Source organism: Columba livia, chromosome 7 (assembly GCF_036013475.1).
Source record: "Columba livia isolate bColLiv1 breed racing homer chromosome 7, bColLiv1.pat.W.v2, whole genome shotgun sequence".
Lineage (NCBI taxonomy): Eukaryota > Metazoa > Chordata > Aves > Columbiformes > Columbidae > Columba > Columba livia.
The window spans coordinates 16,524,476-16,549,421 of NC_088608.1; the positions used below are offsets into that span (position 1 = coordinate 16,524,476).

Below are 24,946 nucleotides of genomic sequence, written 5' to 3' on the forward strand. Positions count from 1 at the left end.
CTCACACTCTGAAGACCTCAGGCAGAGCAAGCCCCACACCCAGTGCAGAACAGGGGGTCCCATCCCACCCAGCATCCCCAGAGCCCTGCCTGTCATTCATGGCTCACAGAGGGGGACTCACCAGCTCATAGTTGACAGCAGGGGAGCAGGGGGTCACAGCCTGCAAGGAAACAGAAAGGGCCAGGATTAGACCCTGTGGACCTCAGTCCTGAGCATGAGGCATGGGAAGGAGCCAGGCTGCAGCATCCCTACACCCCAAGCAAACTCAGTGCCAGCTTAAGGAGGTGACAGGGGCACGCATGACCCATGGCCCTCCCACCCCGGGCAGGAGCACAGGCAGCAGCCCAAGGTCAGGGCTGGGCTCAGGTCCATGGCAGCAGTGCCATTTGTCCTCGGCCAGGGAGCCCCAGGCAGCCCCAGCGCGGGTGGGCACGGTGGGACGTGGCACAGCACAGGGCAGCTGCCTGATGCCAAGAGCGCGTCCTGGAACAAACCCCAGCCTGGCCTCGTGAATGCTCCTGCAGCTGCCAGCTGAACAGCCCAGCTATTGTTACCTTAATTACCAGCGGCAATTACTGACAATTAACCTTGGGTTTTGCGTGCACCCCAGTCAGCTAGGAAGCAGCAGCACACCAGGGTGGGAGAGGCAGCGTCTTGTTTGTCAGTGTCGAGGGCAGCGGGAACAGCCACTGCAGCCCGTTGGCCCAGAGATGCCAGCAGTAGCGGGTGGCTGTGATTCAGGGCACCTCTCCCTCTCTGACCCCACATGTGTCCCCAGGAGCCGTGACCCGCAGTCAGCCAGCCGCTGCCCCATCCCAGCATTGAGTCAACACACCAACCACCACCCAAGGGCTGGTCCCCCACGGGGGTGGCACAAGGACATCCCACACCCCACTCAGCCTCCCCTGTCCTGGGCCATAAAAAGCAGGATTTGCCCCCCAGTTCCCACCCCACCCCGGTCCCCACAGGGCAATGCCCAGTGCCTGCCCCCTTCCCAGCTGCCAGCCTGTTCCCGTCCCGCCCCCCTGTTTTCTTCAGGGGTTCCTCCTCCTCCTCCTCCCTTCCCCTGTGCATTATTATTATGATTTTATTCTAATGCAGAAACGCTTCCATAAAAGGCCCCTTTCCCTGCCCCGCGGTGCTGGCCCCACGCCAGCCTCCCTGGAATGTTCTCCGGCAGCGAGCCGCCGCAGACAGAGCTGGCGAGGGCCACGCCGTACCCCGCACCGTGCCCCGCACACCGCTGCGCTCTTCCCCCCGAGATGCTCAATCAAAGGCCCACAGCCCCCACACAGCCCCAGTTCCCAAGGCCAGTGATGGGGGGAGTTATGCAGCTACCCCCTCTGCCATGGGACACAGTGGTCCCACAGACAGGTAGGGTCCGTGCCCACCCTTCCTCTGTTGTCGGCACCAGGAGGTTTGCAGGCTACAAATGCTACTTCAGCTGGAGAAGGGGAGAAAACTGGGGTGCCCATGGTTGTATTTCCCTGCCCTAGCGGATTCTCTGATGTTTAGTATGGGCTTGTGCTCACCCAACACCGCCCCTCCCATCCACAAGAGACACCAGCCCAGGCTGTTATGGCACTCTCATCCCAGAAAGGCAGTTTTACAAGCACTGCAAGAACGTAACTGTTTTCAGCTTCTGTCCCTCTCTCAAGTTTGGCTCAAACATGCCTCAGGTTCAAGATGACGGGGGACAGCCTGCACCAGACAGATCTCTCCCTAAGAAAGCCGAGCTCCTGACCTAGGGGTGCAGGGGCATCCCTTCTGCCCCACTGGACCACTGAGGGCATCGCCCCACACAGGATCACAGTGAACCCCAGGACCACCACCACCTCTGTCCCCAGTGCTCAGAGGGGTGGGAAAGGCGAGGGGGACCCACACACCCCCATTCTGGCTTCGCCTCGCTGCAGCAGACACAGCGGCCTTTCTTCTCCCCCCACCGGTGTTTGCATTCCTGCCGCCCGGCCCCCGCCGCCACGACCCCGCCGCCCGGCAGCCCTGCCCAGGAATGCGAGGAACGAGGCGCAGCGGGGCTGCCGCCCACCCCACCAGCCCCCCACAGCCCCCACCGGCCCGGCCCCCCAGGTTGCAGCCCCATCCCTCCCAGCAGCCACATCCCGTAAGCCACTGCCTTGAGATCCAGGTTTTGCCTAACAGCAAAATCAGTTTCCTAGCGAACAAGGCCCCACGGTGACAAGTGGCGTGGACTCTCTGATGTCTTGTAAAGGGTTAGGCATGCCCTGCAGCCTTCTCCTGGAGACCAGGGATGGGCTCATCACTCACAGCCAGCTGTCACCATACCTAAAGAAACTCTACCCTTGAGATGTCCAAGCCCAGAAGTAAACACCTGGCCAGTAAAGCCCTGTCAGCCCCTGTCCACACCACCCCAGGGGCAGAGCAGCCCACAGGAGCCCTCCTCCACCACACCTCACTGGCTGCAGCTCAGGGACCAGCCTCTGTACCCCGTAGCCCCTCTGGGACTTTAGCACTGGTTCACAAGCATGGAGTGTGGCTGGAGGGATGCAGATACCCACCATATACTCAGTGATGAGACACCCTGGAGCCTTCTCCATGCTGCAGCCACCACCTCCATCTCCCTCCCTCCCAAACCTTTCCTCCTCCCTCAGCAAAATAAGCCCTGCAGCTGCAGAGGTGCCCAGGGACATCACCAGATCCTGCTCTGGACGGAGCATCCCCATGGGTTGTAGCCCCAGCCTGCAGGATGCCACCAGGACCGGCAGGAGACAAACCTCCACACAGGGGCCCCGTGATTCAGAAGCAGGTTGGGTCAATGCAACACCAGACACAAGGTGGGCTGGGGGAGTGCAGGGTGCCCCCCAGTCAGGCTGCTGGAGCTGGGTGAGTGCTGGCCCACAGCCTGCAGCACAGCCCTCCTGGCTGCTGGTGGGTGATGCAGGCCCATCTCTGACGCATATCCCTTCCTTTGGGTGGTGGTTTTTGTTTTTCCCTTCCCCAGGAGCTCTGATAAACATTCCCGAGCCGGCTGATATCCGGGCCGGCGCTGACCCTTGCAATGCCAGGAGCAGCTACAGCACCAGCTTCCCTGATCCTTGCACGCCAGAGCCGATTCCCACAGCCAGGCATCGAGACACTGGCAAGCAAGCCCAGCTGGTGTGGCTGGCGCCACAGACATGCTGCCAAAAGGGACCCTCCCAGCGTCATGGACCCCCCCCACAGCAAGCCAGCATCAGGCAGGCACAGCTCCCCTGGCCACCCCACCCAGAAGGGATGTGGACCCCAAAAGAGGGTAGCAAGGCACTCTAGTCTCCCTCAGCTTCTGGGAAGGAGGTCTCCTGCCCAAACCACCCTGTGGGTTAGAAACACAGTTGCCAAAGAGGATGGCAACTCTGGCTAGATCAGTGTCCCACAAGACAACACTGGGGTGGCACTGACAGAGGCCACATGAAATTATGCCAGTTCAGTCCACGTCACCCTATGGGGAACCTCATGGGGTCCCATGTCACCGTATGGAGGACCTCTTTCTCCCTAGGAAAGTCACCACCCACGTGCCAGCTGGACTGTGCATCACCTCCTCATGCACTCCATGGCTCTCTGCTCAAACCGAGACCTCACTCCAGGCAAGTGAGGATCCCAGGGACAACCACGGGCCACTGCACCCTCCCAGCTGGCCTCAGAGTGCTTCCCCTGCTCACCAGTCCCTCCAGACCTGCTGAACATGCTCTTAGTCATGGTGTGGGGCAGAGGTGCAGATCCACTTTGGCACTCAACAGCAGAAGGTGCTTTAAGGGGAAAGGAGTGAGTGAGTGACAGGTTGGAGCCACCAAGTTGGTGACATTGAGGAAGGTTTTCCTCTCTCCAACACCCCTGTTCCCCACTTCTCAATGGGGTGAGCCACAGCATCCTTCCCCCTGCCAGCCATTTGGGACTATAGGGTCTAGGCTCAGAGAGTGTCCCCCTGGCCACCCCCCTGCCCTGCACAGGGGTCAGGTCCCCCCTGCCCTCACCACATGCTGCCTGCTCCAGCCCTCACATTTCTTGCAGCTCTGGCAAATCTCCTGTTTATGCAACAAGTCCCCTGCGGGAGGACAGCATGTTTCCATCCACGTCCGCTCCCCCCTCGCTCCAGCTCCACCCTGCCTGACACAGCCCCAGTGTGCAAGGCAGCCGTGTGGAGCCCTGTCCCCCCAGCACAGGGGTCCTGGGGAGGGGGCAGCACCCTGGTACCACACAGTCCCTCTCTGCCCCCACCAGCACTCAGGGGCTCTGCTGCTTTTGGGGTTTCTCTCCTCAGGCGGGGGGAACCAGTAGCTGTGCCAAAGGGCTGGGGAGCAGCTTGGCCAGCAGCTCGTGGTGAGTCAGGCCAGGCTGATGCCGGGGCATGGAGGTCTCACCGCTCCCAGGCTCTCCTCCAAGCATCCCCGTTCCGCCCCGCAGCTGGACGAGGGACTGTCACTGTGCCAGAATGCCCAGCAGCACCCATGCTAGGGCAGAAGCCATCAGGCTGCCCTGCCCCTACTTTGCCCAAGAGATGCTGGTGGTACCCAGAGAGGGTATAGCACAGCAAAGAGCCACCACCATGCCAGCGATGTCCCCCAAGCTGGGACAGACCCCATCCCCTCCGTCTGTCTCCTGGTATGTCCTTGGGGAGCCACCTCATGGCCCATCCCCAACAGGAAGGTGGCAGCAGGGCCAGGACAGAGGTCAGCCAGTGCACCCAGCCCTGCAGGTCAGAGCTAAGATACCAGAGAGGACACCAGCCGCTCCACCCCACTGTGGCACCAGGGACCTCCACAGGGAGCACCACCAGCACCCCAATGCACCCCAGGACCCATAGCACGGCCAGGAGAGGACAGTCCCCATCAGCCCACAGCTGGCCAGGCCAGCAGACCCAGCACAGAAAGACAGGACGGAGAAGGCAACACACAAGGAAAGTCCAAAGGGTTATGATGGAGGCAGCAGCACCAAAATAGCCCTGGTTTCAACCCAAATAAGGGCAGGTCCCGGCTCGAGGGGATATAAGCAATCAGCCCCAGGGTTGCCAAGTGACAACTGAGGGAAGAGGGAGAAGGCAGTGGCCCTGAGCCTGTTTGGGGGGGAAAAAGGGGGGTTTTAGGGTCTGGAGCAGTCAGAGGTGCCTCCTCATGCCCAGGAGAGGAGCTGGCCCTGCTCTGGCAGCGGGTGCTGGCTCGGCACAGGGCTGCCCACAGGCAGGGACATGCTGTGCTCCAGTGCCTAAAAAGGCAACATCTGCAGGCAGCGGGTCTGGATCCAGCCCCATGGGCCAGCGCCTGCCTGGCGCAGACCCCACAGCCCCAGCCATGCCCTGCTGCAAGCACCCACACACATGGGCTGCCACCCCACCACAGGGACACCCCTCAACCCAGTCCCATGAAGAGCCCACAACCAGCCTGCCCCAAGGGAAAGCGTGGGGTCACTGCCCTCTACGTCCAGCCTGCCCCAAGGGAGGGCAGGGAGGTCCCCTCAGCCCCTCTTCAACCTCCCAGCCCCAAACCAACCACAAGGATTGGCTAGGAAGCAGCTCCTGCACCAGGGATCAGCCAGGAGCAGAGTCACCCTGAAATACACTCTGCCACAGAGCTTCACTGGGACTGCTTCGTGCACAAGTGCTTATATGGGATTGGTCAGTGGATGGATTATCACCTGGGATCGGTCAACACATGGATTCTCAAGTGGGATTAATCATGCATAAACTGTCACACAGCATTGGTCAACCCATGGATTCTGACAAGGGATTGGTCATAGCAGTGATTCTCACACAGGATTGGTCAGAGCAGCAATTCTCACACAGGATTGGCCAGAGCAGGGATTCCAAAACAGGACTGCTCAGTGAATGGATTCTCACATGGGACTGCTCAACAAATGGGTTCTGACATGAGCACAGGTACTCCCGTGGGACTGCCCAGCACATGGGCCCATAAGCAGGCAGGCTGGCTATCTGTGCCCCATAGTGAGCCCTGTGTGGGGTCCCGCCCCACAGATCCCCTCTGCCATGCCGGTGGAACATTAGGCAAGCCCCATCCCTAGGCATAGTGATCCCAGGGCAGGTTTTGGGCTGCCCCATGGGGCACCCATAAACCTCTGTGGAGCCATAATCCATCTCAAAGGGTGGTCAAAGTGCTAAAATAAGCCCTGGCTGCCCCAGGGGGTCTGTCCCCCCGAGCACCCAGCCTGAGGGTTCCCTCCATGGGGGAAAGTCTTGAGCAGATGGAAACTGGGGTCAGCGCTGTGTCCTGATCCCACGGACACAGCTGAAGACACTGCAGTAAAACTGAACTGCTGAGCAGTACCCCCAAAAACGGTTTCCCCCATCTATGGGGTTGAAGGGGTATGGGAACAGAAGGGGGAAGCAGGGACAGAGCCACTCGCCCCTGCCTGGGGACTGTGCCATGGGGCCACTCTCCTCCCAGCACTTATCGGGGTGCCTCTGGTGCTGATCGGGGGCTGCTGGCATGGTGACTGGATGTCCTAGGGATGGACTGCATGAGGCCAGACATGTGACCATGGCAAAGCAAGCAGGAGAGTGGCGCAAGGCAGGGCACAGCTCTGCTCTGGCAGTCGCCCCGAAAAAGCCAGGGTGCAAATGGACCCCTCAACTCAGGACCCCAGAAGGGGGGGGGGGCAGGGAGGGGCACAGCCCCAAGGCACAGCACTCTGCCCGGGGGATGGCAGGGAGCAGCAGCCTCAAGGAACAGCACCAGCCCTGCCCTTCCTGAAACAGGGGCCAGCAGGATCGCTAACAGTCTTCATTAGAGAGAGCACAGGCTGGGGGCTTGTTTTCTCCTGACCCAGCTTCCCAGGGGGTGTCACCCTTAGGGATGGCTTTGGGCTCCAGGCAGGACACACACAGCTCTCCCAGTGCTACCACACTGTAGGGACACAAGGTGCCTATTTAGGTGTCCCCCAGCACCCCCAAATTCATCATGCAGCAGATGCCAATCCAGCACCCTTCATGAGGACCCAGTGGGCACAGCCAGCATCACCTCCCTGTCCCTGCCAGCCACTCCCCAACACCCAGAGCAGGGTCACCGGTCCCGCACTGGGGGCTGACCTCAGTGTGGAGTAAGATCAGCCGCGAGTGCCCCGAGAACAGAACAGTTCTCTTTTTTTTTTCTTGTTTTCCCCTTAAAACCAAGAGGGCTGATGCCTCTCTCAGCCGTTTCCTCTCCGAGGAGCACAGCCCAAAAACATCTGCGCCGGGACCTGCCCTGCCGGATTTAACCCCCTGCGTGCCCGGCGGCGGCCGAGGGGCCGGGGGTCCCTGCCCTGTGGGGGCTGGCACTCGCTGGGGCTGCCGGGCTCCTTGCCACTCATTAACCCGGTGTTTAACCATCGACGGTCCCACGGAGGGACCAGGGAGGAGAGGTTAACCCGTAGGCTGCCAGGGTGTCCTGGCGCAGGAGCTGCCCCGCCGTGTCCCCCACTCTGGGGTGACAGGCACCCGCCCGGCAGCGCCCACCTGGCCGCGGGGTGGGAGCGGAGTGCTGGGGGAGGACCCCGCTTTCCCGCCCTGCCCTCGCTCCCCAGGGACAGGTCCGTACGCACTCCGGAGGGGACGCAAACCCCAGCGCCTGTGTGTCCCCGTCCGGGGCTCCCTGCCGGTCACCGCCCCGGAGAGGTGGGGAGGTGGGCACGGGGGACACGGCCCCCCGAGCCGCTCACAGCTCCCAGGCGGCAGCAAACCAGCCCTCACTCCCTCCCCAAATCCTCCTCCCTGCGAGCACCGCACTGCCCCCTACAAGCCGCCCCGCACCCCAAGACCCCCTCCAGGGACCGACAACTGGGGACCCTCCAACACAGGGGGGCAGCACGCCCCCAACCACGCACTACCCCATCACCGCTCGGATGTCACGCGTGGCCCCCGCCCCCTGAAGAGATGCCATCTCCTGCAGCATCTCTCCCCCCGGGGGCGCTGAGGACCCCCGTGCCCTCGCCGTCCACCCGTACCTGGTTCATGACGCTCCCGAAATCCATCCGGGGTCTCGCCTGCCTACATCCGAAAGGGACGGCACCGCAGCCTCACCTGGCCCGGGGGGCGCGGGGGCGGCCGGGGGGCGGCCGGAGGGCGGCCGGAGAGGCCGGGGGGGGCAGGCGTGAGCCCGGCGTCGCCCAGGCGGGCAGGCGTGAAAGCAAACTGCAGGCAGAGCCCCCCTCCCTCCCCGGGCCAAGCCTGGAGAAGGAAGGAAGGAAGGAGGGAGGGAGGAGGGAGGGGAGGGAAGGAGGGGGAGAACCGAAGGGTTTCGCTCCCCGCAAGCGGGACCCCGGCGATGGAGGGGCGCAGGGGGGTCCCGTCGGCCGCCCTCTCCCCTCCGCACCCCCGGGGCGTCCGGGAGCTGGGGACCCCGGGGGTGCCGGCCCCGGCCCTGGGGAGGAAGGGGGTCCCGGGCGGCTTTTTCCACCGCTCCCCTCCCTCCTCTCGCTCCTTCTCCCTCTTTCTTCTCCTCTTCCCTCTCTCCCCAGCTGCACGGCGCGCTCCAAGTCCAGCCCCGCTCCGCTCCCCTCGCCTCCCCCAAAAACGCCCTTAAAGGCAACCGGGAGCCCGGTTCGGGCAGCCAGCCCTGGGCAAGGGGTGCTGGCAAGCACGCAGACCCCACCAAAAAATACCCCCCCTCCCTGCACTGCCACCACGTCTGCAAAGTGCCTTGCACCCTGTACTGAGGGGCCACAACAGGCAGCGGGGCGCAGCAGGGTCGGGGCCTTATCGCCCCGTGTGACGCCACCAGTGTCCCCATGCCCTTGGCGGGGGGGGGTAGGGACAGGAATGTGGGGCCCTCCTTGGGGCCTTTTCTACCTGGCACCCCCTGGAACAACTTGGTCCCCCTGTGCCACACACAGGACGGGGTGCTCAATTAATGGTCCTTGGATGCCCCACACCCCTGGTGTTGGGGAGATATGAAGATTTACCAGCCCTCCCCCCACTCCCAATTATAAAGCAAAGCTGAAATGCTGGAAAAGCCCCAGTTGTCCCATGGCATGCAGAGGCACACTAGTCCCTGCTCGCCTCTCCCAAACCCAGGGTGCAGCCAGCAACCCCCTTGCTTTCTTCCCATCTCCCTTCCTCCTCGGGGCTCTGTGTGATGATGGATGGAGCCCTGCTCTCCCCAGCCACCCCTGAGAGCAGTCCAGCCCTGGCCCTGATGCATGAGCAAGTATGCAGTGCTGGGAAGACCCAAGAGCAAAAGGGGAACCCCCAGCAGTGTGGGGCAGGGGGGAGCCCGCCCAACAGTGCCCCACAGAGCAACAAACCAGCCCAGGAGGCAGCGAGCCAGGCACCTGGCCCGGTGCTGTTGACATTTTCTCACCCAACGCCTCCCCGTTCCTGTTTGCGTTTCCATCCTCATGCCGCAGGCCCAGCCAAAAGGCTGAGGCAGGCTCTGCCAGCATGGGGCAGGACCCCAGGGACCCCTCCTGTCTCACCACCCCCAAGAATGTCATTGGGTAGGGTGTAGCAGCAAGTGGCTCTCCTTCTGCCCTCCTGCGAAACCCTCAGAAGATGCATCACCCCTGTGAGTGCAATCCCACTCCAGCAGATCCTGCCTTAGTTTCCTGGGCAGCTGGATGGTGCATAGGACAGGAGCACCAAGAGACCCTTCCTGCTGCCAAGGACAAAGCGCCAGAGCCCAGACATCCACAGGGGGCACCTCCTCACCCTGCTCCTGAGCAAATGCTGACCCTGCTGCCCTCCCCAGCACCCAAGGGCATGGGGCTGGACCCCAACAGCCACTGGCACCCCAAGACAGCACCACAGCCCCCAAAAAGCAGACATCCTAAAAAGAGGGGAGTGCTGCAGCCAGGATGGAGAGACAACAAACACCCTGTGCCCAGGAAGCCAGGCATGGACCCCAGCTCAGCTCCATTACAGATCCCCACAGAAACTCCCTCAGCCCCAGCTCTTTGGGAGGTGACCGTGGGATGGCTCCCAGACCCTGGGAAACACCAGCAGCGGAATCGCTGGGACCAGATGGAAAAGTATCAGTGGCCGAGTGGGATGGGAGTGAGTGGGTGAGCAAAGGGCATTGACAACATGTCCCCGCCCCTGGGGAGGTGATAGGAGCTGTCCCTCGGGGAGATGATATGTCCTCTACACAGGATATGACCAGAGAAGTCCTGACAATGTCCCTGAACTCCAGCCACCAAATATCTCTCAGAGGCATCAGGGCCAAAATCAAGAGCAGGTCTGTCAGTCAGCCAAGTGGCTCTGGTGGCCCCTGCACCCTGCAGGGTCCCCCTATCACCTCTGTAGAAATCACCTCCTACATGAACCAGCTCCTTCACAATCCAAACCAAGCACCCTTCAGCATCACCACCGCAGATCCCAGCAGAAAAAAGGGGACCTGGGGATCAGGCACTGGGGCAGGGGGAGGTGGGGGTAATCTCCAGAGGTAAAAGCATGCAGGGAGGAGATGAAGCATCAGCACAGGGTCCATAAAGCCCATTCTTGAGCCAGACCTTCTGGCTGGTCTGGGGCCAGTGCCACACCACAGAGTGTACTGGGTGCCCCTGGGAACCCAGCGGCCTTCCTGGGGCAGGTCCCAAGAGGGGTAAACAAGAGGGATGCAAAGTGGTCTGGGAAGGGAAGAAATCGATGGGAAATGAGGCAGAAATGCCCCACAGGAGCCTCTGTCCAGCCTGGATTCTGCTTCCCACCACTGCAGGGCCCTGGTGGGCTGGATCCAGCCCTGGGAGCCCCTGAGGAGGGAGGCTGGTGGTCCCTGCTACCTCAGCTGACAATTCCCAGGCCAGCTCCGGCCAGTGCCCACCAGTGCAGTGAGCATGGGTGATCTCAGCATCCCCAATCCCCTGCCTGCTCTCCCTGTGCCCAGCAGCACCCAGAGGGTGCAGAGAAGGGCCCCAGGTCCTTTGAGCAGCTGAGCCAGCCCCCCCACCCTGGAGCTGAGAGAGACCAAATATTTGGGCAGTGACGTAAAGAAGAGGAAAAAGGAAAGCAGGAGGAAAAAACCCAGAACCCCCTCCAGGACCCATTGCACAAACATGACCTGGCATAGCACTGGGGCAGGGCTGACCCCACAGCCCCCTGTCCTGACACCCGGCTGGGCCCATGCCAGGGACAAGGACACATTCCTGCAGCATTCCACCCCCCCGCCGCCTGCTCTGTTGTGGAGACCAGGGATGTTGCTAATTAGCTGTCCCGAAGCACCGGGGGGTGGCTTTTAACGAGGCATCGGGGACAGGGATGGGATGGGCAGCTCCCCGTGTGACTGGCATGTCATCCCCTACACTGCGCAGGGAGGAGGCTGACAGGCAGAGTGGCTGGGGTGGTTATCGAGGATGGGACAGCCACATGTCCCCTAGCACGAGCCTGGTACAGCTGGGACAGCGATATCCCCTCCTTGCAGCCACTGAGCCTGGCACAGCCACAGGGAGCCCATGATGGTTGTGCCCCCCAGCACTGCTCAGAGCCCCCGGCCGCACCATGGTGCCCATCAGCACAAGTCAAGCCTGCCTGTAAGAGCCCAACCACTCTGTCTCGGTTTCCCCTCTTGGCCCTGACTTGTTTTGCAAGCAGCAGGGATTCCAGCCAACAACTGAGGCCAGGAGACACATGTCTCCTTCACCAGCACCGTGTGCCCTGGCTCAGGTCCCCCTGTGTCCCCCAACCACCAAGAGCCAGTTGGCGCCACGGGCACTGAGAGCAATTGCTCTGGCCAGGACACACCTCACTGCCCAGCTTTGGTCCCACTCCAGCAACTGGTTTAATGATGGACAAACAACCCCCCCTGGAGTGCCATTGCAGGGGGCACTCAAAAAACAAGCTGGGCCTGGTGTGAGGCCAGCAGGGATGGATGGCACTGAGCTGGGAGCACACTCATGTGACACCCGCCCATGTGCAAGCACACCTGTGCACACGGATGGATGTTCTTGCATGCATGTGCATTCATCTATGAGCATACATGATCACGTACACGCATGCACGTGCATGATTGTGCAAACACGCTCGTGTTTGGGCACACACATGCACATTCACACACGTGTTCACATGTACAGACACACACATACTCGCACACACGGCACAGCAGCCTGACATGGCTCCAGCACGCACTGACAGCTCCCCAGGGAGAGACACCAGTGGACAAGGCAGCCCCCAGGGCTTTGGTCCCATGCTATGTGCCATGCCTCAGTTTCCTCTCTTAGCACAGCCCAGTACCCCCACTCCCCCAGGACCTGTGGGCCTTGGTGTGTCACAGGGTGAGCAGGGCAGGCTGTAGCCCTGCCAGGACCAGGGGCTGACACAGCTGCCACTTCGCAGAACCATCCACCAGCGATCACCAGCCAATTTGGCAGCCAAACAGTGCAGTTCTCCCTGTCCCCCAACCAAACCAGCTACCAACAGGCCAGCTCCCACCATGAGGAGAAGCATCATCCCCCGTATTTTCTCAGCTTCACCAAGCAGCATCATGACAAAATCCAGCCCCAGTCAGAATGAGCACATCCCAGGGGACTGGAATGCCTGCGGTACCTCCCTTCCTCCATGATTTGGGAAGCACCTGCACAGCCCTGCTGCCAGGAGCATCTTCCATCCTTCCATCCTGGCCAGGCGGGCTCATCATGCCCTCTCACACACCTGATCACTGCCATGGAAAGCACTGCACCCCAGGCTGCCAGCACCCACGCTCCATGCACGTCCCCAACCCTGGCTGCCCCCAGGAAAGGGCTCCATTACTGAGATTCCCCATTTTTCAAAGGAAGCTACACCCTCTCTGCTTTGGTCAGGCAGTTTCAGTGCAGGGAGGGAGGGAGGAGGCAGGCTGGGGGGGTTAGATACATGCCAGTGTCTGACCGTCTGTCCATCCCCTTTGGAGGGAGGGAGGTTTGCTAAGCGAGGAAAAATCCCTGAGCGAAGGGGCTGGGCACGAGAAGGGCCTTACATGGACATGGGAACAGCGTCGCGCTTCTCAGCTGGTGCATATGTGGCTGCCCCAGCCCCCCCGCAGAGCCATCCAGAGGCCCCAGGCACCCTGCCAGCATTGCGCCACCAAGGGGTACAGGTCACATTGCTGTCCCTCTGCTGTCTCTCAGGCAGGGGTGCAGGTCACTGCTGAGGTGCAGGTCCTTCCTGCCATGGCACAGCTCTGCCTGCTCACTGCCTCACCACCTCCAAAGGATCATGGCATTCCTCAGCACCCCCCACATACATCCCAGTGTGTCCTCCCCCATCCCCATCACACCCATGATACCCCCTGGCACCCCACACCCATCACCCCCAGTACAACTCTTCACACCCCACCAGCCTCTACCCACACACCTGCCTCTCCCCTCTCCCACCCTCCCACGACACCCAGTTCGTTTGGGGTTTGTAACTGGGGGCTCCCCTCAAACCGGGCCAGGAGGCAGCTGGCTGGGTGCCGGCTGTGCTGTGGGGGGAAGCTGGGGAGGCAGAACAAGGGGTTTGGGCAGGCCCCAAGGGGGTAAACACAGGGACCAAGGAGACGCTGCCAATAGCAGCGGATGGGACAGGTCCCAGGGCCAGGAGCCACCAGAGGGGGACACATGAAGACCCTGGCAACATCTCCACAGCTGGAGAAGTTGGTGGGGGCAGCTGCCAGTGCTTTTGGACTGAGCACATCTCCTCCCTCTGAAGTATCCTGGGTATGCAGGGGTTAAACATGAGGGGCTGCAGGTAGACAAGAAGCCATTTTTACTCTGTGCCAAGCCCCCTCCCCACATGCACCCTCCCCAGAGACCCTACAATAACAAGCCGGCGTGTGAGTCAGCTGGCCGCTTGCCCGGCCGGAGGAGCCCCTCCCTGGGCGCTGGCCCAAAGGAGCTCTGCAGAAGGCCCCTGGCCCTGGCCCCATGCACGCACCCCCCCACCAGCAGCACACCCCTCAGCTAGCCAGCCCCACCAAGGGGGCTCCAGCTTCCAGCAAGCATGGGAAGGGTGATGGAGGCTAATGAAACGCAGCCGGCCACGGGAGCAAGCCACAGGCTGCCCCTGTGCACAGGCTACCAAATGCTGGGACCACAGTGTGACTCCCCTCTTGGTGCACAACCTTGTATCAGACATCAGAGAATCCCCATGGGGCAGATATCCAGACGAACACGCTTCCCAGCACTCTCTCCTGCCTGAAAACCACTAGCAGATGCTCCCTGCTGCTGCCTGCCATTCTGTGGGCATCACCCCACTCCATGCCCCCCTTGCCTCTCCCCGTAGCACCCCAGCATCAAGGCAAAGCCACCTCTTCTGGTCTCAGACCCCAGGCATCTTTGGCAAAGGGTTCCCAGGATGGCACTGGGTCCCAAGGCTGGCAGAGGGTCCCCAAGATGGTATAGGATTCCCCAGGGTGGCACAGGGTCCTAGAATGGCACAAGGTCCCCCAGGTAGTACAGCCCCACCAAGCCTCCCAGCTACCTCTGCCCTTCCCACTCAGGCCTCAGAGTTCTAGGCATGTCCCCAGGGTGTCCCCACAGCTCCCGCCTCCTCTGACACCCCAGCCAGGGCTGGGTGCCACAGCCACTCCCAGTGCCTGCCCCATGCCGTGGCATGCTTCGATACCCGACGCGTGCCTGGTCCCTGGCACAGGACCCCCCCGGGGCTTTTTCTCTTCCTTCCTGCCCAACCAGGCATGGGCACAGGCATGGGCACAGCAGGAGCACGTCCCAGCCTAAGCTGCCTGCCTGAGATGCCTCTTCCCACCCGGGATGCCAGCCTCTGAGCCGGCTGGCACGCGTGCCTCCCTGGGGATTCAGAAACACGCAGCCTCCCCTGCCCCAGGAGCCCAGCAGCAGGCACCATGCCCACCTCCAGATCCCTGGAGAACCTGGGTTACCGTAGGGTCCCCGTCCACTGGCACAGCAGCCGGAGAAACAGACATCACTGCCGGGTATCCTCAGCTCTGCTCCCTCCTGCCAGCGAGATCCGCCCCCGGCGGCACTGGGTATCGGGAGAGGTGCCCAGTCTGCGTGGATGCTGCTGGCAGCGCTCAGCCGCAGTGCGTGGCACCCACATGCAACAGCACCCACCCCGGCAAAAGGCACACTGCTCCAGGCACCCGGAGACAGGGCCCTGTCGATGCCCTCCAAGAAGGGCTGCACCCCAAAACCCAATCCTGTACCTGGATGGGCACATGCCATCAGGGGTCAGGCAGCGAGGTGTCACTGGTGCCACCAGGACCAGTCCACAGCTACTAGCCATTCTGAGTGCCCATCAAGTAGGGTCAGCTGTCACAGACCATGGCATTTCCCCCCACCCCAAGTCCCCAGTGAACCCTGGGCAGGGACAGGCACACCTCAGGGTGCTAGCCTTACCTTGGCTTGGCACTTGGTGTGGCAGGAGAGCTTGCAGCCTGTGGGAGGGAGAAGGGAGAGAGAGTTAGTGGGGGCGGGAGGGGGCATCGCCAGGGGTTAGCCCACAGGCACCCCACGTGGGAGGCAGGACAGGAGCGGCAATCCATGCTGTGGGACATGGAGCACTTTGGCACCAGGCACAGATCACCACAATGTGCACATGCACACCTGGATGCCCACACCTTGCATACTTCCATGCACAGACACCGGGTGGCACCAGCATTGCACAGCACCATGTGCACATGCATGTGGCACTTGGCACACACCCCACACACGTAAGCTGACCCTCCCCTGTGCCAATGTGCTGGGGAGGGTGCACACATGCAGATTCCAGTGCCTGGGGATGAACAGCGTGAAGGGAGGCCATGCACAAACACGTCTCACAAGGCCTCGCACGTACACCAGCATGCAGTGGAGCACCATGGGGTGCCACCAGTGCCTGTGCCCCTGCCTGCCCATTCACGACTGTTGCACACTCATGCCTGCACCCCTGCAGAAGACAGCACGTGCACACACATTGGCGTAGGTCTATGTTTGCCACTGCTGGGGACATACACAGGACACCGTCACCTGCCCAGGCAGCCCTACAAAGCCACATGTCCTGTCCCCAGGGAACACAGTGGTCCTTGCACAGCATGGCCCCGGCCCAGCCGCTCCCTAGGCCCTGTCCCCCCAGGCCATTTCCTACAGTGCAGGAAGCCACATTGTTCCCGCAGCCAGCGGTGTCTCCACCCGCCACCCCTTGCACGGGGCTCAGCAGCACCGCACACGTGCAAGGGGCCACAGTACTGCCTGTGTCCCACCAGGCACCCTGGGCAGTGGGCATGGCAGAGGGCATGAGCACCCACCTGTGCACACAGATCTGCACGTGTGTGCACACTCATGAGGTGACAGTTGCACACTTGCTTCATGCACATGCTGCTGACAATCGGCCAAATGCACACATGGAAGTGCCTTCACATGCCATCCTCACCTCCCAGTCACCTTCCTGCCTGCAAAGGCGTCCTCACATGCTCTTGCACACCCACAAGCTCCCCTTCAGCACACACACAAGTGTGTGCACAAAGGTTGGCACAGGCACACGTTCCCATCTTCACATCCTTGTGCATGCAGCTGTACATGCAGGTACACGCACACACATGCTTGCACACACATATGCAGACATGTGCAATGGGGCGCTCACAGACTTTGACACCACTCATAGACATACAAGTGCCTTTCAAAGCCACACATGATCACCCGCAGCCTGTCGCACAAGCACCAGTGCTCAAGCACAGTTCCATGCAAGTGCATGCACTGTTCTCCTGGTCCCCAGCACGTGTGCCCATGTCCCCGGCTCACCTCGGCAGGTGCTGCCCTGGCGCGTGATGGCCTGCCGGCAGATCCCACATGCCTTCACCTTCTTGAAGCTCGTCATCTTGAAGCTGTGTGCTGAGGGAGCCTCCAGGTCCTGGGGCTGGGGGCACATGGATCTTTGTCAGTGCGAACAAGATGGCATGGAGAGCTGGGCACCCAGCCCTGCCTCAGTTTCCCTCTGAGCATGGAGTCATCCTCCACCCACTCGCCCAGGTGAGTAAATGTGTCACCCCCACACCCCATCATCCGGGACTGTGACAGCTGTGGCAGGGCCGTGCCCGTGGGGTGGTGAGCAAGGCGTGCGGAAGCCACTGCATGCGCCCACTGCCGCGGCCCCTTTAAATAGTCTCTGCCGCCCCCTGCCGGTGCGGCCGGAGGGTTGTGCTTGCGCGTGTGCACACGCTTGTGTACGCACTGCATACACATACATTAACACATCCAGGTGTCCATCTGTGTGTGCGCAGACGTGTGGGTATGTGCGCACAGACACGTGTGTGTGTGTGTGCACGGACATGTACGCACACACAACTGTGCCCTGTGTGTGCACACCTGTGCACAAGCACTTCTGTGAACATGTGCAGGCACAAGTGTGTGTGCCTGCATGTCTGGGGTGTGAACAGGCTTGTATGTGTGTATGAGTGCGCAAACTTGTGGGCACATGAGCACATGTGAATGCACATATATAAACGTGTGCATGCACAGATGTTTTTGCACGCGTGTGTGTGTGTATAAACAGATACATGTGCAAACATTCATGCGCACACCCAGGTATACACAGGTGCTGCCAGAAGGGCGTCTGTGCAGGAAGGTGTCTCTGTGTCATGCTGTGTTTTGAGTGTGCAGCATGTGCTGGGCTGTCCCACAGGGCTGTTTGGTGGCTGCAGTGCCCCCCGAGTGGGAGCACCCATGCCCACCCTGCCTGGCACTGCCCACGGCAAGGGCAGGCCAAGGCCACCAGTATGGGTGCAGGATGGATCCAAACGTCTGCAGGTGCTGGGGTGTGAGTGTGCAAGTGTGTGCAAGTGCTCACATACTGGGGCTGAGCGTGGGGGGTGCGGACCTGGCACAGCAGCCGGCAGCCAGGATGTACCCCAACCCAACCCGACAGTTTGGGTACGGGGGCACCCACCAGCAGTACACCAGCCCTGCCCACCCACCCGCTGCCCGATGAAGACGTGAGCCCCTGTAAATCCGCCTTTTCATGCCAATACTAATGAGATTAAGCAGAGGCCTGGCGGCCCCCCCCTCACCCCAGTGTCTCACTCTCCTCCAGCACCACACCAGAGCCAAGAGGGACAGTGCCAAAGCATCAGGGTGCCAGGTCCTCCCCCGCTAAACCTCCCTGTCTCACTTTCCCCAGTGCACACATGGACAGACAAAAGGCTTGCACACATGCACCGTGTGCCTGTGTGCACGCAAAACGTCCTGGAGCTGTGAGGGTGCTGTGCATGCTACACATGGTGCTTGTCACCACCCCGCATGCATATGCACACCTGTGAGTATGCAAGTGTGTGCAACCATGCACATCTCCGCGAGCCACAGCAGCAGCAGACACGTGAGCAGATGTCCATGTTCCCACATGCAAGTCCATGTGCAATCTTTTGCACACTCGCATGGGTTCGTACATGCATCTGCAAGCCTCCCTTCCCTGGGCACCTGCTCCCACAGGGCCACTTGCTGGTCCCTTGGCAGCCCCCAGGGCTTGTGCCACCCTGCAAGGGAGCAGAGCACAAACAACTGGACACGTATACATGTGTACACACATGTGCACACAGGAGTATTGTCACCCATCCTGCAGCCGTGCGAAAAGCTCCCCCAGGGCCGGGGGACTCCCACGTTGCAGTTGCTGGGTGACAGCAAGGTCTAACGATGCCATGAGTTCATTTGCATATGCAAAGCAGCATCTTTGCTGCAGGGTGCCCCGGGAAGAGGCCTTGCTCCCCGCTCCCAGAGATCCAGCTGGGATGCCTAAGGATGCCAATGCATCTGCCATGCACGTATCCCCCACCCTGCCCTGGCCCCACATGCTAGCATGGGCCTGCTTCATTAACAGCTATTATGTTCGCTAGGGAAGGCACTGCCCCCCCCACCGCATTCCCACCCTACAGAGCCCCATTCACTTGTCCCATTGCCAACATCATCCCCATAACAGGGGCTGCTGACCAGAGCCTGGCTTTACGCCCCCACCTCCCTGCTGCCAGGGAGGCACCCTGCTCAACCAGTGCCACCCAGCTGGCTGGGCTATCAGTCTGTCCCACAAAATAACCCCATCTCAACTCCATACTGGCAGCATCCCAGCTAACTTCCTAGTTGGGAACAACTGAGGGGATATGTAGGGGAGCTGGGGTACCCCTTGGGGATGTCACCTGGGTACCCACTGGGGGTACCCAAGGGTACTGGTGGTATGTTCAGGGGTAGGCCCCCACATGATCAGGCAGGGGGCACTAGCATCCCTGGCCATGGGTGCCCCAACACACAGACCCAAGGAGGCTGGAAGGGGACCCAGGTGTCCTGAGCTGGAAGAGGCACTGGGGAGAGATGCCAGATTAATCAGGAGCTGGGACGCGTGGGTTCATTGCCCAGCACTGCAGAGAGGTGCAGTGGGGGGGAACTGGGACATCCAGTTCCCCTGAGGCTGCAAAGCTGGGATGGGCAGAGGGCACTAGGATGCCTGGGTCCAGCCCTGTGGGCTCAGGCCCACCCAGTGCCTTGCATCCTGCTGTGCCCCAGGGCCCAGCTCGAGTTGGTGATGGGCTGTAGGGGCAGAGCCCCAACACTCAGTGCAAACTGGATTCCCTCCAGTCTGCCCAGTTCCCTCCAGTGGGGTGGCAGAGCCTCGAACTGGGGAATGGCAGCGGCCCCCAGCCAGGTCTGCAGACTGGATGTCGTGGGGCATTAACCCCCACGCTCCCCAAACCCACACAGCCTCCACAGACACCCCCCCAACAGTCCAGTGTCCCTGTCCCCATCCCAGCCGGTCCCACATTCGTGCACCCCTCAGCCTGGTACCCACCGCCGCCGCTTTTCCGGGCTGGGTCCCGCTTTGCTCTACCCGGTCCCCGGGGCTCCTCCCGGTCCCGCTCCCGTTCCGGTCCTCCCAGCCCCGTCCCGGTGTCCGGCCGTCCTTGCCGGTCTCCTCTCGGTCCGGGTTCCCCCAGAGCCGGTCCCGGCCCAGCACCTCCGGTTTCCCCCGCTCCCAATCCGCCCGTCTCAATGCAAACGCTACCCGCTCCGTCCCGGTCTCCCCCGCTCCCCCCGCAACCAGCCCCATCCACCGCCCACTCTCGGGATCAGCTCCGCTCCGAGACCCCACTGCCGGGCCCCACCGCGCTGCTGTCCCGCTCCTCCCCGGTGCCCCCCGGTACCCGCACGGTGCAGGCGCTGCGGGCCGTACCCAGAGCAGGCAGGAGAGGCACAGCCCGGTCATGCTGCCCGCGGAGCGGCTCCGCGGCCGGCCGAGCCCCCACCGGCCCCTTCGCTCCGCCCGCCCGCTCCGCCCCGGCCCCACACCGCCCCTCCAGACGGCGGTAGAATGAGGGTGGCAAAGGCTCCCCCGACCCCCACAAAACACAGCGGCACCCCGGCCGAGGTGGCCCCCGGGGCGGCCAGGACCCTCCCCATTCCGGCAGAGGGGCTGTGGTACTGGGGGGGCTGGACTGGGGCTGTGTCGTGTTCCGGCCCTTCTCTGGCCCCGCATACACATTTGGGATTCATTTCCTCTGCTGACTGGGGGGGCACCCGTCACCCACTTCACCGCCATCCCTCCTCCGACCTCCTGTGGGTCCTGCGGCCGGGTGCCCACCCCCCTCGATCTCCAGCTGTATCCCCTGGGTGGTCCCGGGATGGGGGACAGGAAGGGATCAGGAGACATCTATGCGCCAAGCTGGGGGCCTCAGCGAGGGGGGACAACCCCTGGGAGGGACGGAGAGCGGCTTGGCAGCCTGTGGCCCGGAAAGGGGTGGATTTGGCAGGGGGGTGCCCCAGCCCTTCCTGGGGGAGCTTGGCCGGGCAGCACGCGGTTGTCCACCCCCACCAGCGCTGACTCTGGTTCCAGCCTGGAAACTTGTGCTCAGCCGGCCGTGACCACGGGCATGTGAGTCAGGGTGGGGGACGCGCCGCGGGGAAGGACACGCTGGCAGGATGAGGCATGTCTGGCATGGGGACGTGGGTGCGACGGGGATGTGGGCACTATAATGCCCCCTCTCCCCATGCCTCAGTTTCCCATCTGTACACTGCATGCAGCTGCCAGAGCAGAGAGGAAGGTCAGGGTGGGATGGGGGGCGTCTGCCCTTCCCAGACACAGGAGTAGCATCTGACCCCCCAAAGTGCCACAACCCCTCCCCCAAATATCCCTGTCCCACCACCTTCCACCCCACCACTCTGTCATGCCTTCCTGACCCACGGTAGAGGTACCAGTGTGGTAATGTGCCAGCTGGGATGGGGGACAGGTGAGGACAGCACCCCTCACCCCCCCATGCCAGCCAGGCCCAGGGGCAAGTGAGACTTGGGGGCCAAGCAGGCAGTGAGGTCCTATCCATGCACTCCCCCCATTACTACAGCCCTCATTAATTAGTCTCATTACTGGCCAAAAATGATAGGCCCAGTGGAGAGGGGTGTCGCCACCCCCACATAAGTCACTACCTCTCATTCACTGCTATGACAAGCTTGGGCCCCTCTGAAGGGCAGGGACAAGGGTCATGCGACAGGGACATGGTAGCTGCAGGGACACTGCCTGTGAGCATCATTTAGAGCTTGTTTTCTCAGCAGTGGGGGTACAGACAGGGGCACTTAGCCCAGGGAACCCCCCACATGGGCACCACTGTTGCTGGTATATACCCCCTGTGCAGGGCCAGCCTCAGCAGGAGTCCCCTGTGTGGCCCCTCCCAGGGTCACCATGTCCTCAAGCCCTCCATGCCTGCTGCCAGCAGAGCTGTCCCCACACTGCCCTTGGGTGCATGGGGCACATGCACACATCACACAAGCAACCTCCCTGAGTACACACTGCTCACACTCATGCACACCACACATATGGTCCATGTCACACACAGTGGATGGGCACCTGCATGTGTAGGTGCCTGTCTGGGCAGAGGAAGGGCTGGGAGACAGCCCTGTAACAGCTCACACTGGTGTAAAGCCCACTTGCTACTGCACCCAGCATACACAAATGTGCTCGAGGAAACACACATGCCCCTGTGCAGGGACACACACCCCATGGCAGCTCCCTGGAGATCTGCTGTGCACCCATACTCATGTGAGCTACAGTTCACTCATCCCAGCCCCCTCTGCACACCTGTAAACACACACACACACAAGCATACGTGTGCTACACACCCCCAAGAGTCCATGTTCTCACACCAAAATCAGAGACACACGGACAAAGAGATGGACATGGGATCACACTACCGTCACCCCACACCCCATCAGTGCCACCCATGCACCCGCAGCCCTGAGCACCTGCCCGCACCCCTGGCAGCTCACAGTCCCGCGTCCCCAGCAGGCATTGGGGTCCCCAAGCAGCCAGAGGCCTCTCCCTCCTCCAGGCAGGTTCCCTGGCCAGACACATATTGGCCCGTCACCACCCTGCAGTGACACTCCCCTAGGCGCTGGCTGATGTTGGCTTTGGCACCCACCTTGCTGGCATGGTGCAGCCAGAGTGGCCTGTGCCACCCTGCTGGGCACAGGGCAGGTTCCCAAAGGTTCAAGAAACAAGTGAGAGTGGCACAGTAGCAGCCCTATGCCCTCCGCCAGCTTCTCTCCTCCCTGCCTCAGTTTTCCCGGCATGGGCAAACGAGCAAGACAGGTCCCCACACTGGGTGCTGCGTGGACACAGGGATCCCCCATTCAGAGTGCAGGGATCTCACACACATCAGGTACTGATGGGCACAGGGATGCCCCATGCCAGGTGCTTATGGCCATGGGGGGTCCCTCACGCCGGGCAGTTTTTTGGGCACAGGGATCCCACGAAGACTGAGCACTCTATGGGCACAGAGTTCCACAGTGCAGGGTACCTATGGGCACAGAGATCCCTCATGCTGGACACTTTATGGGCTCAGAGATGTCTCATGCCAGATGCTTTATGAGCACAAGAGTCCCCTTATGCCAGGCACAGGGTCCCCCCATTGTGGGTGCTGTAAGGACACAGGGATAACCCCCACCTCCACACTGGCTCTGTAAGGACACAGCGATCCCAGTAGAACCCTTTGCATGAAACAGTGTTCAGCACATCTCCCAAGCCAGGCACTGCAGGGGCCGGCAGGTGCGGGTTATAGAGTGGGGGGGATCACAGTGCCAAGGTAGGAGTGGGACAGGAGGGGCAAAGGACGTGCCCTGCACCCTGGCATGCATATTCATGATTTAACCCTCCGCTGCCTGCAGCAGGCAGGGCCAGCGCCAGCCTGTACCCCCATCTCCCTGCACCCCCAGAGCCCACCCCAGCTCTGTGCCCCCCCTGCAGACCCTGACCCTAACGCCCTGCCCGGCGGTGCCCACTTACCTCCCGGTGGCGGCAGGCGCGGAGGGGCAGGAGGCAGGACACCAAGGACTTCCCCCAGCGAACCAAGGTGGCAAAGCACCAGCTCAGCCGGGTCATGGTGCCCCTGCCCGGGGCTCACCCGGCGGCGGAGGGGTGCAGGGGCCAACCCCTGCCCACGGCACGCTCGGAGGGGCAGCCAAACCCAGCCTTGCCCCCGCCGGCTGCAACAAGCTCTGGTGCCCGGGCAGTGCCCAAGTGGTGCCCGGCGGTGGGCAGGGGGCTGTGCGGCGATGAGCTGGGGGGCTGCGGTCCCACCGGGCCCTGTCCCCCCCCGCGCCGGTCCCCCAACGTCGCCTGCGCGCTGGCAGCCAGGCAGGGAGCACCGTGCCCGCCCATGTCCTGCAGTGCTTGGGTGGGAGCCAGCTCCGCCACGCTCCCCCTCCTCCTCCTCCACCTCCTCCTCCTCTTCTTGCACACGGGGGCTCGGGGCTCGTCACCCTCCGGGCTTACTCCCCTGCCCCCTGGGCACGCTGTGCCATCGGGTGGATACTGAACCCTAACAAGTGCCCCTCCAGCCCCCTCTGTCTTTGGGGTGGAGGACCCCAGACGCCTGGGTTCGATCATAGCTCAACCCAAAAACCCCCCACACCCAACCCTTCCTCAGTTACACTCCAGCACCCCACTGTCCACCTTAAGCCCTAAATGGCAGTGCCTGCAGATGGGGTGGGCTTCCCGGTGCCCATCACAACTGGGCTGGGCTTCCACCAGCACCCTCCCCAGGGCTTCCCCAAGCCTCTTCCCTGGAACCCGAGGACACATTCAGGGACCCCTCACCCGAACTCCCCCCAGTAAGGTCCTGTCTCGAAGAGGATGCCCAGCTGATGTGCCCTGCTGCAAGCACAGTGTTACCCAGGGGAACCCCTCACCACAGGGCACAGCTGCAGGCACCCCCATCCCACCACAGACTTGTGCAGGGCAGGGGGATGGGTTGCACCCCACCCTGCAGCTGCAGCAGGGACCACACATACCCCCCACATCCACCAGGGTGGTGCTGAGGGGGGCTGGTGGCAGCAGCCCCAGATGCAACTGTAATGTCACAGTGATGCTGGGCGAGGACCCGTCCCCATGGGGCAGCTGCCAGTGCCAAGCATGGGCAGTGGCTGTGCCAGGCCTGGACACTAATTGCATTTGCCCCAGGAAGGCTCCTAACGAGCAGCAGCACCAGGGTGGGGCACAGGGATTTGGGGGGCGTCCCATACACTTCATGGCTGTCCCCTGCAGTCCTGCCTGTTGCCCCAGAGTGGGCAGAGGGCAGGTAGGCAGAGGGCAGGGGGTGCCAGGGTATGGTCCCCCCCCACCCTAAGCGCCAGGGAGGTGACGTCACTTCTGGCTCCACTGTCCCCCACCCGCATTTAATTAGCAGATGGCCCCCACACCCCGCCCCCTCCGCAGGCAGCACCAGGCCTGTGCAGGGCCATTAGCTTTATTGGCTGTGCTGAACGAGGGCCAGGCCTCGTTAATTGAATTGCACCCACACCAAGGACACGCGGGTGTCTTCTCCCCACCTCCTGGGTCCCCTGGTACCCCCTCTGTCGCCCTTGACTAGGGCTGGGACAGGGGACCCTGATGCTCAGGGGACCCTGAGCAAGGGGTGAGCAGGGGCTTGGCCCCCCCATAGGTGTTGGGGTCCTGCCCTCAGGGTGCGTGGCATGGGATGGGCAGTGTTGCTGGGTGAGTGCAACCGCGGGCACACGCACGTGTGTGCACGCACACACAGGTGCCCCCTCAGCCCCCTGCCCACACCTGCCA

General features: G+C 62.1%; 1 protein-coding gene across 14 annotated transcripts in view; it reads right to left on the reverse strand.

The window, feature by feature from the left end:
* Positions 1-20,172, reverse strand: part of TNS1 (tensin 1) — a 66,097-nt gene extending 45,925 nt beyond the window's left edge. For 3 of the 14 annotated variants that reach the window (XM_065070681.1, XM_065070682.1, XM_065070680.1), the window contains exons 1-4: positions 20,060-20,171; positions 16,651-16,765; positions 15,271-15,308; positions 122-160 (exon numbers count right to left, since the gene is read on the reverse strand). In XM_065070681.1, coding sequence (XP_064926753.1) covers positions 122-160; positions 15,271-15,308; positions 16,651-16,765; positions 20,060-20,092 — 225 coding nt within the window. In that variant the 5' untranslated portion in view covers positions 20,093-20,171. Of the gene's footprint in view, positions 1-121; positions 161-7,950; positions 8,650-15,270; positions 15,309-16,650; positions 16,766-20,059 lie in introns of those variants that run through there. The other 11 variants (XM_065070683.1, XM_065070684.1, XM_065070690.1 and 8 more) reach the window with 7 other exon arrangements.
* Positions 20,173-24,946: the final 4,774 nt, after the last annotated feature.